We start from the raw sequence: 14,820 nt of genomic DNA, 5'->3' as shown, positions 1-14,820 counted from the left end.
TAAGGGGTGTTGGGACAAGACAATCTTCAGCGATTCCTTCCAACCTCAGTGATTCTGCAATTCTGTACTAGAATTTCCTGCTTTATTTTTGATCTAACTGAACCTCTTTCCTCAAAAACATTAAGCTGTGGTTTCAAGAGAATCAGTGATCCAGTTGGCTCCTTTTTCCTCTTCTTGCTTTGTCTGTCTTACTTTACGTGGGCTCTGGTGTGTGCCCACAAAGTTCTATAAGCTGGTACAACTTTCTAACCCAGTGGAAGTCTTGAAAGTTTTCTTCTGAGTTGGTATGTGGAATCCACTCATAAAAGATGTGTGACTACCAGAGCTGCTGCCAGAAAGTGAAGAGCTGCAAGAAGGAAATGGTTAGGGAAATGCATCTTCCAGTCCCGTGAAAAACAAACTAATAGAGCGCACCAGAAGTAATCCTGTTGGAGATCCCTGTATTCGTGCAGTTCTTCAGGAAGCAGCTTTATTTCAGCATTTGGAAAATCTTTGTGGAATGTGCTGAATAGCCCTTACTAATTTTTCAGCCTATCCCAGGCTTTCCTGCATTTGTCAGTGCTTTCAGGCTCCCAGTACTCAGTATGTTTCTTGAGGCTACAGCATGTGTAGAACATGTGCCACAGTCATACTGTAGCAATGAGAAAGCTCTTTGGTCCCTAACATCTCATTACTGCAGAAGTAGCAGTCACTAAAACATTAAGCTTTGAGCTGTGGGTTGTGGTTGGGCTTCAGCTGGAGAACAGAATTGTTCACATCAAAAGTTGGTATTTCTTTCAAAATTTGTATGTTCAGTGACGTTGTGATGTGGGAGGGGAAGTCATGCTGTCTCTAAATGGTTCCATTCAAAAGCTTAGTCTAGCATATCAGTTCAGTAAAGGTTTTAGTTAAAGATGGGAACTCATTAGCCTTCAGAGTTTAATGTAATAAGCATGATTTCACTCCAGTTTATCTTTTTTAACCCATGCATTTTTTCCAGGTTTAGGATTCTACACAGTGCTTAATGTATTAGCCATAACAATTTTTGCCAACTCTTCTTCTCTGTTGAAGTCTTCTCTTGTTAATCACAAATATTTTAGGTTTCCTTAGGCATTGAAGAACCAAAAAACAGATGAACACTTTGCATATTTGAGTATCAGTCATCATCTTGTAGGCCCAAAGGGAATGCATGTTTGAGCCTTGCCTTCCCCACTGAGCTATGACCAACATCTGCTATAATCACCTAAACCAAAAAGTATTTGAAAGGAAAGCATTATTCAATTCTATCAGCATGACTAAATTGTAAAAAGAGAAAAAAAGGCTTTAAAACAGTAAGAGGTTTCTTGGGCATCTTGCACATGATTAACTTGAAATATGTAGTATAGTGCACTTTTTTTCCACACAGTGCTATCAGATAATGTTTCCTATCTGTCCCTGCTGAGCCTGTGCCTCTCCACCACAATTGGCAAGCTATGCGAGGGCAACTGCTGGCAGCACAGCAGTCTGTATGGTATAAGGGTAAAGCTTATGAAAGAAGGATGAACAGACAGTGGCAAGGAAGCGCAGCTGGTAGTGCCAACATATGTTCTGTCAGCAGTTGAGGCTTAATTTAAACACTGAGCTGTGGTGTTCTCATAAATCTGATAGCTGCAAACCCTGCTGGAGACTACATGCAGAGGGAATATCCTTCCAGGATGTATTAAAGTGTGCCATTATTGATAGTGGAAAGTATGTTATATAAAGCCTACGAAGTATTTTTACAGATTCCATTTCACCTCATGCTCTTTTATTATTCTACCCTTTTTTTTGTTTGCAGTCTCAGCAACACACAAAGAAACAAAGCAGTTCTTTACTCTTTATAATACGCTGGATGATAAAAAAGTGTATTTGGAAAAGGAGGTAAGAAAATGTTAATCACTGTTTTCTAAATATTCAGTCTGTGGAGAAGGAGATAGAGTTTTTACTTGGGTTTCACCACATTCTGTTGTGGCAGAGCAGAGTTAACAGTCTAAGTAAAAATGGAACAACCGGCTCGTAAGAATATTTCTAACATTGAGGGGGAAATGGTCTGTGCTGTAAAAGAAGTGCTATTAGTACAGCATGTTTAAACTACTCACTGCATTCACAAAACATGAGTAACATTTGATTAGCATATATCTGTGTCTTTGTATTACAGGACCAAATTACCCTCTTCTTTTCTCTTTTTGGTCACAATCTCTTATTGTGAACCAATGCTACAGTCAGTAGCTTTTGGAGAGCAAGTTCCAGCTGTTGTCAGCAACGTCAGAGTTAGCTTTTAGGGTCTGAGCCTGCCTACACTGAAGTTGCTGGTGATTCTACTCGATTGGGGTCAGAAGAGTAGTTTCCATGAAAGCAATGTGGGTTTTTTTCCCCTCCCTTCTCCTCTCCCTCCTATATAGAGTTTGCCTCTTTCTTGGGGGTGACTTAAGTGATTTTGATTTCCTCTCTCTTTCTTTTTTTTTTTTTTTTTTTTTTTGAATGACAAGCAGAGCTTGCTAAGAATTATGACATTACTTGTAAAATATATAATGTTTTGATACTTAGAATCATAGAATGGTTTGGGTTGGAAAAGACCTTAAAGATCATCTAGTTCCAACCCCATTGCCTCAGGCAGGGACACTTTCCACTAGACTAAGTTGCTCAGGGCCCTGTCCAATCTGGCCTTGAACACTGCCAGGGATGGGGCAGCCACAGCTGCTTTGGGCAACCTGTGCCAGTGTCTCATCCCTGTGCAAGAGTGGGTTGTATAATAGCTGCCAGGAGTCCTAGCAAATGCCTTACCTAAGTCTGTAAGAAGATTATCACATGCTTTGTTTTCCTGTGGTTTTCATTGGTTTTATTTTCTTATTCTAAATAGTGAAATGTATTCATAATATATAATACAGCAAGTTGCAGATAACAATATACCAGGTTTAAAATACAAGATTGAGGAGCAGCTATTAAATTTGTCTTACTTTAACTTCTCCCCCAGGTTAGAGTTTAATGCAGATTTTTCTTTTTTTTTTCTTTTTTTTTCTTTTTTTTTTTTTTTTTTGTGACCAGGCTTGCAAATTTAAAAAGCATATGAAAATTGTTTTTGTAATAGGCATAAAAAACAGCCAACAGAATACAGAGCAGATGTATTTCATTGTTGTGTAAGTTGGGAGTACTCTTGCAAATACAAATCAGTGTTGTGGGAGTAGGGGATGTTTGCGTTTTCCATAGTTCCAGGCTTTACTTACATGAATATAATTTCAAAATACAAATAAATTAAGAGTTTTTTTAGCTTGATGTCAATCACAAGAGATTTCTGAATGCCTTCTGATGCAGCCTTTTTTAAATGTAGAATATAGTTGAAGTTTCCTTGTGTTGCTTTCAGTATTAGAACAAGGTTTCAGCATGTAAATATTGTCTAGTAATGTAAGAAAGATGCCTTTGGCATGTGCGCCTCACAAAGATTTCTGGAACACGCTTGTGATTTTTCTTGTCTTGTTTCGTTGTTGGTTTCAGGGTTTTTTTTTCCCTTTCTCCTCACAAACCCAACTCTTTCATAAAATACTCTGAGCATAATTGCTTTAAAATAACAATAGTAGCAACTGTTATAGTGAAATTTTGGCTACAAAGGTTATAGTTCTGATGTGAAAGGTCTCTTGAATATGCTTCATATTTTAATCATATCTTGTGATTAATTTTTTTAAATTATTTTAAACTTTTTTTTTCATAATGTCTTTGACTTGGGGTTTATACACTGATTTTACTGTCTGTAATATAACACATTGGCACTCTTACTATGCAATAGCTGTGCAGTATTACTTTTCATTACTTGAATTTTTTGCAGTATAAACTATAATTACATTCTTAAACTCACGCTTATTGGAAGTGTCTTGAGGCAGGGATGTGGACGTGGCAAATATTGATGAGTCATGCAATAGTTCCTTTCCTCTAAGTAAATTTTAAGCATCTTGGTTACTTTGGAGTCTGTTCAGAATTTCTGTTTGAATTTTTCAAAGTAAGGGCAGGAAGAACTGCAGGTTCTTCCATGCACATGCTTACTGCTGTCTCATTCAGATGGAAGAGAGATTTAGATTTGGGAGAGATAAATTTAGCTTTCCATAGCAGTGGAGCAAGTTATTCTGCTTGCAGAGCTCTGATTTGTTTAGTACAGAACACTTTCAAATATTCATCAAAGGGAGAAACTGCTTGGAAGGTTTAACCACAGGAGGCTTGCAAGAAATATTCAAAGCCAAGAGACAGAATCACATTAATCGCTACTTGGTGAATTTTAGTACTCTCAGCAATATGGAGAAAGCAAGAAAAAAAATCAAAGATGGTTCCATGGAATATATTCTATGTATGATTTAATTAGTTGGGAGAGTTTATACTGAGAGCAACAAAATATACTTGTGACGCTGTTATAAATTTCTGTTACTGTCTTAATTCCGTGCAATGGTAGTATAAGAGAAGCCATGCATGCAAAATGCCGTTCTGTACTTTTTAGAAGTTTGTCTTTTAACGGCCTGTAAAATGCATATAAGCAAAGTAAGTAATGATGCATGGCTGTTTGGGGAAACCTGTAAAACTCATCTGCATAATGAAAGCAGTGCAGGAATTCACCTCCTGTTCCTGCACAACTTCATGAGTCTTTAGAGTAGTGTGTGGAGATACTGTTCTAGTCTCAGAAGCAGAAGTGGGGTTTTTTCTGTTAAGGTTTTTTTGTTTTTTGGGATTTTTTTCCTCATGTTTTGGGCTGATGAGCTAAGTTGCAGCTTCTTGACACAGCTATACTGTTAATAGCTTCAAAGCTAGCACCTTCAGTACTGTTAATACAATCTGGGTTACTTTTGGGCGGTGGGGAGTTACTCCTTGGTGGTTTTTTTTGTGGTGGTTTGGTGGGGTGTGTTTGGTTTTTTTTTTTTAAATATATTTCTTCATTTGTTATACTGTGTGGTTTGTAAGTATAGTCAGGGATATGCTGAAGTGAAACAGTTTTCCTGTATCACTACAAGTAAGACTAATTATGCAAACCTAACATAGCCACAACATTCTAGATGTGAGGAAGAAATTCTAGATGTGAGGAAGAGATCTTCTGCAATGAGGATGGTAAAACACTGGCACAGGTTGCCCAGAGAGGTGGTGAATGCACCATCCCTGGAGACATTCAAGGCCAGGCTGGATGTGGTTCTGGGCAACGTGATCTAGTTGAAGATGTGCCTGCTCATTGCAGGGGGGTTGAACTAGATGACCTTTGAAGGTGCCTTCCAACCCAAACTATTCTATGATTCTGTGATATGCTTGTGCACTGTCACTGTTGCACACTGGATGAGTACCTGCAAGTTACTTGTATGTCAAGTTTCAACACATGTTGAACACATGTATATGCCATCTTACTTCACTGCTTTAGTTTGGGAAGTCATCATGCTAGAAAATTCTCAGTGGTCTAATTGGGTGTCGGTAAAATTAAAAATCTCAGTTTTGATTCCAACTGTGATTCCAAGGCTTCCTTCTGCTTCTTCTTATCCCCACTAAGATACTGGGATAGAATTTACTAACACAAAAGGATTGCAGTGTTCGAGGCCAGGTTTGACAGAGTCTTGGGTGACATCGTCTAGTGTGTGGTGTCCCTGCCAGTGGTAGGGGGGTTGGAACCAGATTATTTTAAGGTCTTTTCCAACCCTAACTATTCTATGATTCTATGATTGTGGTTTCTTTTCTAAAAGTAAGCTTATGGTAATTTTCATACAGCTGTCTTCTTGTCAGGGCAATATATATATATAGTCAATTTTTTGAACTAAATTTCATTTTGTTGTCCATGAAAAGTCATGCCAGAGAGGACAAATGTGTATTTTTTTTATTTTTTTTTTTTTTTTCCTTCTAATTCACAGGTTAACTTGCTGAATTCTATTCATGACAACTTTCATCAGTAAGTAATGGTTCTTTTTCTCTTCATAGTTGCAATGACTCACATGGCTGTTTGGAAAAATGGGAGTGGGCATGAGTTACAGAGACTAAAAATTTGTTAGAAACTTTTATAAACTAGTTTATAAAATAGTTATATAGCTTAATTCTGTTTAAGCCAATGTTTGGGGAATCACAGACTTGGAATTACCTAACTTTTATAGCCAACATATGTTTTTAATCTCTGGCTATTCAGTTGCAGTTGTGGAAAGAAATCATTTAGTCATAATTTTCCTGGCATTAATTTAAATATTCTTCTCTATTTTTGAAGTTGTGGTTATTACATTAGGTACAAAACATTAGACTCGGATATATTTTTAGACATGTTTCTTATGGACTAATTCTGTGTTTAAAGGTTTTGATGTAGTGTGAAGTTTTTAGGTAAAATTGTGGTTCCTGTGGAAGTTTGAGCTCAGATATCAGTCTGTGATGCAGGCAGCATGTATTTTTCTCTAGGGCATTTTGATTTAAAAAAAAAAAAAAAAAATCCAGTATGAATTTTTGAGGAGAGTCATGAGGGAGGGGATGCCCATTTAATAGTTTTAAACAATTCTTCCTGTTATATCATTTTCTAATTTTGTTGTGAAATTCTAAGCTTCTTTTTTGTTGGTTGGTTGGTTTTTGTTTTGTTATCCCCAGAGTAATTATCTCTTTACTTGCTTCTATCCAACTGCTTCCTTCTGTGTTTAGTCAGAATTTTTGATTTTAATTTTTTTCCCCTGATTGTGATGTGCCAAACTTTTAATTACAACAGAACACAGGAATTAAGTATTTCAGATCTTTTCCTTTGCAGCAGGGGTTGTAGATCTGTTTTGCTCAGTGATGAGATCCTTTTGATTCTGTCCAGGCAGTAGAAACCGATACTGTAATTGACAGCTGGGTTTTGGATTGTTTGTTGGGTATTTTTGTTGGGTGAGTGGGTGTGTGGGGATTGCATTCTCTTCCATTTATTTTTAGTCTGTTTAAGATATGTTACAAGTCTAAAATTACTTCTTGGCTTTCCCTATTAGGGCATGAAATTATTTTTTAGAATATTTGCCTATCATCTAGTCCTCTACTTTCCTCCTTAATATTCACAACAGCTAGTTTTAAAAGCTTGTGCTTTTGGTTAGCTAATAGCAATTTATTTCTGTACAACACATGAAAGAAAGGAAGGGATTTGAACTGACAGGGAGAACACTTGTGATGAGCTCTGAAGTCTCCCTTTCCATCTCTTTGATAGTTTATAGCAGCTGAAGAGCTGCAGTGCTATCCAAAATCAGTGACTAAAAAGATGAATTCTTACACAGAACACTAAGCAATGTGAATTCTTGGATGTGGGTAAATATGTAAGACAATTGTAGATGAGACACACCCCACATCCCTGTCAGTTATCTTTTTTTTTTTTTTTTTCTTTTTCTTTCTTTCTTTCCAGAGCAATGGCATCTTCTGGTTCTCGGGAGCAGTTTTTACGGCAGATGGAGCAGATTGTAGAAGGCATCAAACAGAATCGAATGAAGGTCAGAGACTCTTCACACTTTCGATGCTAAAACCTGGGAATTATTTCAGAAAAGCCTCGTGGATAGCTGTGCATGGAGAAATCGATTACATGAGGTGCAAATTAAGCAAGCAGATAACAAGTGTTATTTCTTTTCACATTCATAAGAAACTTCTCACCACTAAAATGTTACTGAATAGAATAGAGCAGAGGTATCGCAACGATTCTCTCCTGACAGGAAACTTCGTTATTGGCAGTGTAGTGATGTAGATGCTTGAAACAGCTGTACATCACTGAAGTCAATGAGAATTCTTCCATTTGGATTTCATGGAGACAGTCAGACCTGTGTCTCGGGTACGGTTTCCCAAGCAGCTGGAGCTGATTGAAGCTTCTTGCTGTTGCTGAAGAGGGTCAGCACCACCTCACAGAGTCCCAGCCATCAGCTTCCCTTGTGCCAGTTGCAGCACTCATCTGACATCTTGTTGAATCCACTCAGGTGGTTGGTTTTGTTTTGTTTTGTTTGTTTGGGGGTTTTGGGGGGGTTTTTTGGGTTTTTTGGTTTGTTTGGGGTTGTTTTTTTTTTGTTTGTTTGTTTGTTTGGAGTTTTTTTTTTGGTTTTTTTTTTGTTTGGGTTTTTTTTTTGGGTTTGTTTTCTTTTTTGGTGTTTTTTTCTTGGAGGTTTTTTTTTGTTTGTTTGTTTGTTTTTTTATTGTTTTTAACCTGATTTACAAAAGGCTCAGCATGAGTGTGTGGTGTCCCCGTAGCAAGTGAAAGGGTTTTGTGTGGGAGCAGAGCCCCAGTGCTCAAAGATGACAAAACTGCCTGTGGTAACATTTGGGAGCTATTTTGTAAAAGCACAGCCTCAGTGGACTTGTGTTAAGTAGCCTTGGGGCAATGCAAGCATGAGGTCCAGCAGCGGCTCCAAGTAAAGCTGTCCACAGGCTTATTTGCATACAATGGATTGGCTTAAGTACTTCTTGGTAATGATGGTTACTAGCTTGTAGGATGTGGTTCTGGGCAACCTGGTCTAGCTGAAGATCTCCCTGCTTATTGCAAAGGGGGTTTGGACTAGATGATCTTTGAAGGTCCCTTCCAACCTGAACTATTCTATGATTCTGTGTTGCTTTACTCTTATTTCATATACGAACATATTAATATTTTCCTAAGTCACATAAAAGGGCTCTGAGATTCTTTCCTCTGTAGAGCCAGAAGATTCTTGGTAGTGGATTATAGCTGTTTTTTATTTGAGTTCAAATGGAAGTATCATAGACTGTGAATCAGTAGAGAGCATGTACTGAAAGTGCAGTCCGTCCAGGTATTGGGCTGTTTTATCTCGACAGCTAAATAAAAATTTCAAGTACCAGGTATCAGAAGCATGTGTATATAGGAAAAAAACAGAACAGGATGTAGCTCAAGCTGTAATAAAGCTTTTGCACTAATAAACTAATAAACTCTACTCTAAAAATATATGACGTTCACTATAGACCGCTGTGTTCAAAGAGGTGGCTAGTTTGTTGCCATTTTTTGCAATTAATTATTTTTATTTGCTTGACATCTTATTTTCAGAGAGGACAAAATGTCATCAGAAAGGATAGTGATACTGGTGGTTGTATGTGCGGATCATCTTTCTGTCTTCAATGCTGTTAACATAATGACTGGCTTGGCATCAAACAGATTATGAAAACAGAATGGTGCAGTTCTGACTAGTGAAGATGAGCTTCACTGTGAGATAATTACACATCTTTGTTTTGGAAGAATGACATTATTTTAATGGCTGCAGCAAGCAATCGCTCCAAATTGAAACTGTCCAGGAGTTCAGTATTTTGTCTTCTGTCGTCTTCTTCGTTACATGCAGAGAAACGTGTAACGGCCAAGGAAGTATAAGGAGTGAAAGCAGACTGAGAGGTCTGCTGTGACTGACTTCATGTTCTTGCAATTGAACTCTTCAGTCTTTGAAGTCCATGAAATCATTCTGGACTCTCTTAATATATTCCCAAATGGAATCAAAAGTTTCAGCTGCTGCTTGTACAGATAAGGGAGAGGGAAGTGAATGGGAGCTATCATGTCAGATGGCTCTTTATTTGGGGGGAAAATACAATTTCAGCATCTCTGACGGTTTTTGAAAGCAATGGCAGCTCACTTCACTTGTGCCTCATTCCTGCACCAGCAGTTTAGCCACTGGCATATTGTGAGAGTTCATAAGTGACATTTCATTCCCAGGTACAGATATTTGGGTCAGCCGGAGATGGCAGCGACAACTAATGGAGAAAAACATTTTCTGAATGAAAAAACTAAGCTTATCTCTATTGAGGGGGAAAAAGAAAATTGTTAGTGATGGAGTAGATAATCATTCGCTACCTTCTAATAGTTGATTTCTCAGTGAAGATACTGACAACAAATGGATGCTCAGAAAGTTTTAACAATTCACACAATTCCTTGGAGAACAGCTCTACAGCAGAAAGGAAGGTTTTCTTATTCTTCGCCTCGGAAATGGCTGTTGGATGACTTTTTCAACAGATAGGCTAGTTGTGCACTGCAAGGGTTATTCATCCCCATCATGGTTTAGTCTTACCTATTTAACCTCTATCTGCTGTGCATTCAAAGTGCTCACAGTGAGCTTTGTGATTCACTCTCACAGTGCATCCACTTCACTGGTTTTCTATACAGCCTTATACCTTCTACCTGAAAAGAAACTTCAGTTTGCAAAGCCCATAATATGTAGTTGCATTGTAAAAGAGGCCTAAGGAGAAATCAGACATGCTTGCTACCAAGAAGAAGTAACTTGCGAACAAGTATTTCGGTGTGATAACAGATACTCAGGAGACTTCCTGAGGACAGAGAAGGCCAGTTTCTAGTAAGAAGAGTATGTGGGGAGGTGTGTGATGGTCATGCATAAAGGAAGCAATTTATCAAAGGATAGTAATAGGGCCTTATCTTTAAACAAAATCTAGGTCCTAGGTGTTCTAGCAATGCTGGTTTTAGCCTCGTCCTCAAAGAATGGGATGCATGTGATAATGCTTTTTTCTGCATTAACACGTGATGCTGCTGCTTCCTCAAGCATAACTTTAGAAGCATACTGGTCCTGATAGGTTATGTTGGGAGAGAGTTCCTGATCTGTTGGACAGCAGCTGGCTTTGTAAAGGAGATATAGCTTGTCAGAAGTGTTCATACTCAGGGAAAGTTTGGGATCTGCTCGTTTCTTTTAGGCATATCAATAAGATCAATGTTGATATGTAAATCTAGAAATGCAGCAAGTTCTGCTGCTGTGTAATTACGTGCTTGTTTGGGCTTTAGGGGATTCTTGCAGGTTTTAGAATTGCATTTTCCCCTATCAAAATTTAGGAGGTGAAAGCCTGTCAGAGAATGCAAAAGTAAATTTTGGGGAGAGGAATACAGCAGGGCTCTTTTTTATGTGGTTATGCCTTAGCACTGGAGGGAGGGAAAATGTACTCTCCAGATGAGCACCAAACTTGTTTGTGATGCTCTGATGGAAGAACTTCATTAGAACTATCCCTAAGAGAAGGCAGCCTGTTCTAGAATAAGAACCAATCCCCTTCACATTTAGAGACTGAAGTTATGTTTGTCACAACTTTGGCACAATGAGAAAAGAGATTTCTTATGAGTGGGTCTTGAGCAAGAACAGCATTGCATAGGAAGGCAAAGATGTCTCCTGCCCTCCCTGTTTGATACAACTAACAACCAACCAAAACGAGATCTCAGTGTTGCATCAGAAATCTTTCTTTTTTTATTGTGTTGGTTTTGTTGTTTGGGGGGTTTTGTTAATAATTTCACTGTGTCATTGTTGCAATAGGCTTGTTCAGTGAGCAAGATTCCTGGCTTGCAGAGATGCGAGCTGTAGTTTAATTCTGAATGCTACCACTAGTACTGCTGGTACTGAGACTTCGGTGTTAGGTTTTTAATTTAAGAGCTGGCCTAAATGTTCGTTGCATTTAAAGCATGAGCCAGGGTTATCACTTATGAAGCATCTGTCTCCCATTGTCTGTCGTAGATAATTGCTCCTTATACAGTGTATATATATGTGTGTGTATGTTCCTTATACAATGTATGATCTCTTAGCCTTCCTGTGTATCAACAGATGGAAAAGAAGAAACAAGAAAACAAAATGCGAAGAGACCAGTTGAACGATGAATATTTAGAGCTTCTAGAGAAACAGAGGCTTTACTTTAAAACAGTGAAAGAATTTAAAGAGGTAAGAACATTTTTACTAAACTGTCAGGTGTTCAGTGACCCATTTTTTGGCTTGACTTGTGCATTAATATATGCACAAGATTCCTTGATACGATGCTTAGTGCACCATGTTCACAATGTCTCTTGATGGTCATCTCCACATGCTTCTTGGACTCTGAATTTGATTCTGGAAATTCTTTTTTCATTGATAGACTAGCCTACCCCTCCATGTTACAGGGGAAGGAGCATTTTTTATCGAGCAAGCTGTATGTTTAGGTTTCCAAATGGAATCTCTTGAAGATCTATGGGCAGTTAGGTATTGGAGCAAAGATGGTTGTGGAAATGCATGTGAATAAGGGAGGGAATCCAGAGTCTCAGTAGTTATAAATGCCTTTAGGAACCGGCCTTGTTTTCTAATCACTGTGAAAGCCATGTTTAACACTTCGTTAATTTAGCCTTTTCCGAGCTTTTCATCACAATATGCTTCTCTTAATTATTGTCTCCATGATAATGAATGACAAAGTAGTGCTGCCAGGTAAAATAGTCATTTGGCTTCAGCTTTTTGAGGAAAAACACCTTTCTGTAGTTTGTCCTGCTTTGTTCTGAGACGGTTCCTTCCTGGTTTGGGTGATATACTCTAGGAGATAGGTACTGTTCAGCTACTATTCTATTCAGCTCTTCTGACATACAGAATTTTACGTCCTAGTTGCAGAAGTTAGGTGGATTTTTATTTTTTTTTAATAGTAATAAATAATGGATTTTTCTTCTGCTGCCTTGTGAGGGACTTCTACTCAACCTTGCTATCCTTAAAAATAAATGAAGTTGTGGTATTGAAAACAGGTGGTATGTACCATGTAAATATATTTCTTGACCCAGAGTTGTGCCCTGAACACTGACATTTTTGCAAACTGTCTTGTGAAGTTCCAGGTCAGCTAAAAGTAATCTCAGTTTCAAATGTATTCAATTTGTAAGTAAAAAGATTTGCTTTAGCTGCTTATAACAACTTTACTGTGAGTGAGGGTGGTGAGACACTGGCACAGATTGCCCAGAAAAGCTGTGCACGCCCCATCCCTGGCAGTGTTGAAGGCCAGGTTGGACAGGGCTTTGCGCAACCCTGTCTAGTGGAAGGTGTCCCTGCCTGTGGCAGGAGTTTGGAACTAGATGATCTTTAAGGTCTTTTCCAACCCAAACCATGCTGTGATTCTGTGAACTTCAGATGAATGGTCAAGCAGCATTCCTTTTGACTTGAATGTCTAATGAATGAAAGTTTAATGAATATTACCATTTGAATAACATTATGGATGAATCAGAATTATCTTCAGCTCATCACTCACTCCAGACTACTTGGAGATCACTCAAAATAAAAGGGTTTAGTTTTGCTGATGTGAAGATGTAACTAGTAAAGAGCAACTGCCTCCTTTTCTGTTTGATTTCTCTTAACAGGAATGCCGTAAGAATGAAATACTGCTGTCCAAGCTGAAAGCCAGTTCTTCCTGAAGAACTTCAGCTGGTGAAGTTTCTAGATGATTGTTCAGTCCATTGAATCTCTTTTGTGAGGTGACAGTTATAACTGCAATGTAGATATATATAGAGATATATATAAAATATATATATATACACACAGCTATAAAAGTGGTTTTTGGGTTTGGTTTTTTTTCCCCAGTATGTATTCAGTTTTACATTCCTTCATCACTGGCTGTATTCTTCATTGTTGCCTCCACTGCACAGTAAAGAGTTAACACAGTACAGCAAAATAGAAATATTGTCTAATTTTATTTATATGGGTTTGGGTTTTTCCCCCCCACAGTAGGAACAGTGGGGATGTGTTTTACTTTGGTTTTAACACTGAATTAGGTCAAGATTCTGGAATAAGTAGATATGTACTGTGTAATATATCCAGTACCAATAAGATGAGCCCTGCAGAGTGCAGTGGTTTGTTAATTTTGGCTAAAAAATGGGATTCTTGAAACTTTCTTCACCAGCTAATAACTTCACATTGTTTTATTTTACACTCTAGCCATAGATAAGATTCCAAAGGAAAAAAAAAACAATTTTTAAAGGTTAACACGCAAGAAAATGGAAACTTGCCTTGCATAATTCCTGGTGTAAAATTATAGATCTATATTTTTATAAAGTTTAGCTGTTGTATAAATTTCTTTGAAATTTCATTTTTATATATAGAGAGTGTACTTGTTAAATTAATAGCTCTAGGAAGAAACACTTTAATCACTAGGATTATCATTTTATGCCTGACTGGGATGAAAATTAGAGTCAAGTCACTTGTAATATAGGAAGAAAAAGATTCAGACTTTCTGCTCACATGAACTGATGTTCACCTTTGAAGACAACAACCTATTTACCTGCTGAAGATTTGCCCTTGAAAGTTTAGAAACTTTGTGGAACACTTTCTGAAACATTTTTATCTGTATATACAGTGTTTTGTAATTCAAACAGTGCTTTTTGTACTTAACATCAGGATTTTGGACTGACTTCTTAATGTAAATCACATCTTCAGGAGAAAAACCCCATGTTCTTTTTCCCCAGTAACACTGATGACAGTGCTGTTTGGTTACTTTCTATGGCAGCGAATATAAAATAAAGGATGTTTGGAATCCAGTGACCTTCTGCTATCGTATTTTTAAGGTGGAACTTGCTTTAGAAGCCTTAATATGCTTTTGAATTACAAGTGCATTGAAAGATTAAGTGAATGTTGACACAATTATAAGGATGTTTTCATGTGCCCACAGCAATTGGACAATTTTCTCTTTGGTAAACTTGGTGTTCTGGTATTTGGCACAAACTATCAAAGGAGGTCCCTGGAAGGTTTTATTTGTTCTCAGTGGAGACTGCACAAGTTCATCACGCTACAACGCCTGGTTCCACACCTTTTGAATGCAACAGAAGGCTTGGTATTAGCATGTGAATGTATGCAAACTCTGTGGCATTGAAAATGGAGAGGTATGGGCATTTGTTAAGCCTTGTGTAAGGAGATTGTTCTGTGCAGGTAGGATGCAGTGAGCTACCAGAACTGTGGTCGATGAGGTTCAACCCTCTCATAAACGAGACCATGGTTTTGTGGCATTCTGAAACACTTTTCCTGGTCCTTCAGTACAAACAGAAAGAAAACCTTTCTACTGATCCAGCTTGTACCTTGCTCTCCGACACTAGTTAGTGACTGGATATCGTTATTCAAAAAGTCAGTCTTCCTAGAGCTAGTAAAA

At 37.9% G+C, this 14,820-nt stretch overlaps 1 protein-coding gene across 3 annotated transcripts in view; it reads left to right on the top strand.

Annotated features, from left to right (window-relative positions):
• The window catches only part of CCDC93 (coiled-coil domain containing 93), a 52,082-nt gene extending 37,863 nt beyond the window's left edge, over window positions 1-14,219 (top strand). Inside the window, exons 19-24 of one of the 3 annotated variants that reach the window (XR_003991569.2) lie at window positions 1,796-1,878; window positions 5,862-5,899; window positions 7,349-7,433; window positions 7,650-7,907; window positions 11,508-11,621; window positions 13,043-14,219. Coding sequence is in view for 1 of the 3 variants with exons in the window: in XM_030487397.2 (XP_030343257.1) it covers window positions 1,796-1,878; window positions 5,862-5,899; window positions 7,349-7,433; window positions 11,508-11,621; window positions 13,043-13,096 (374 nt within the window). In the remaining 2 variants the exon portion in view is untranslated. Of the gene's footprint in view, window positions 1-1,795; window positions 1,879-5,861; window positions 5,900-7,348; window positions 7,434-7,649; window positions 7,911-11,507; window positions 11,622-13,042 lie in introns of those variants that run through there. The other 2 variants (XR_003991570.2, XM_030487397.2) reach the window with 2 other exon arrangements.
• Window positions 14,220-14,820: the final 601 nt, after the last annotated feature.

This window comes from Strigops habroptila, chromosome 5 (genome assembly GCF_004027225.2).
Source record: "Strigops habroptila isolate Jane chromosome 5, bStrHab1.2.pri, whole genome shotgun sequence".
Classification (NCBI taxonomy): domain Eukaryota; kingdom Metazoa; phylum Chordata; class Aves; order Psittaciformes; family Psittacidae; genus Strigops; species Strigops habroptila.
Note: the sequence above shows the minus strand (reverse complement) of the source record. Positions and strands in the feature narration are given on the sequence as shown.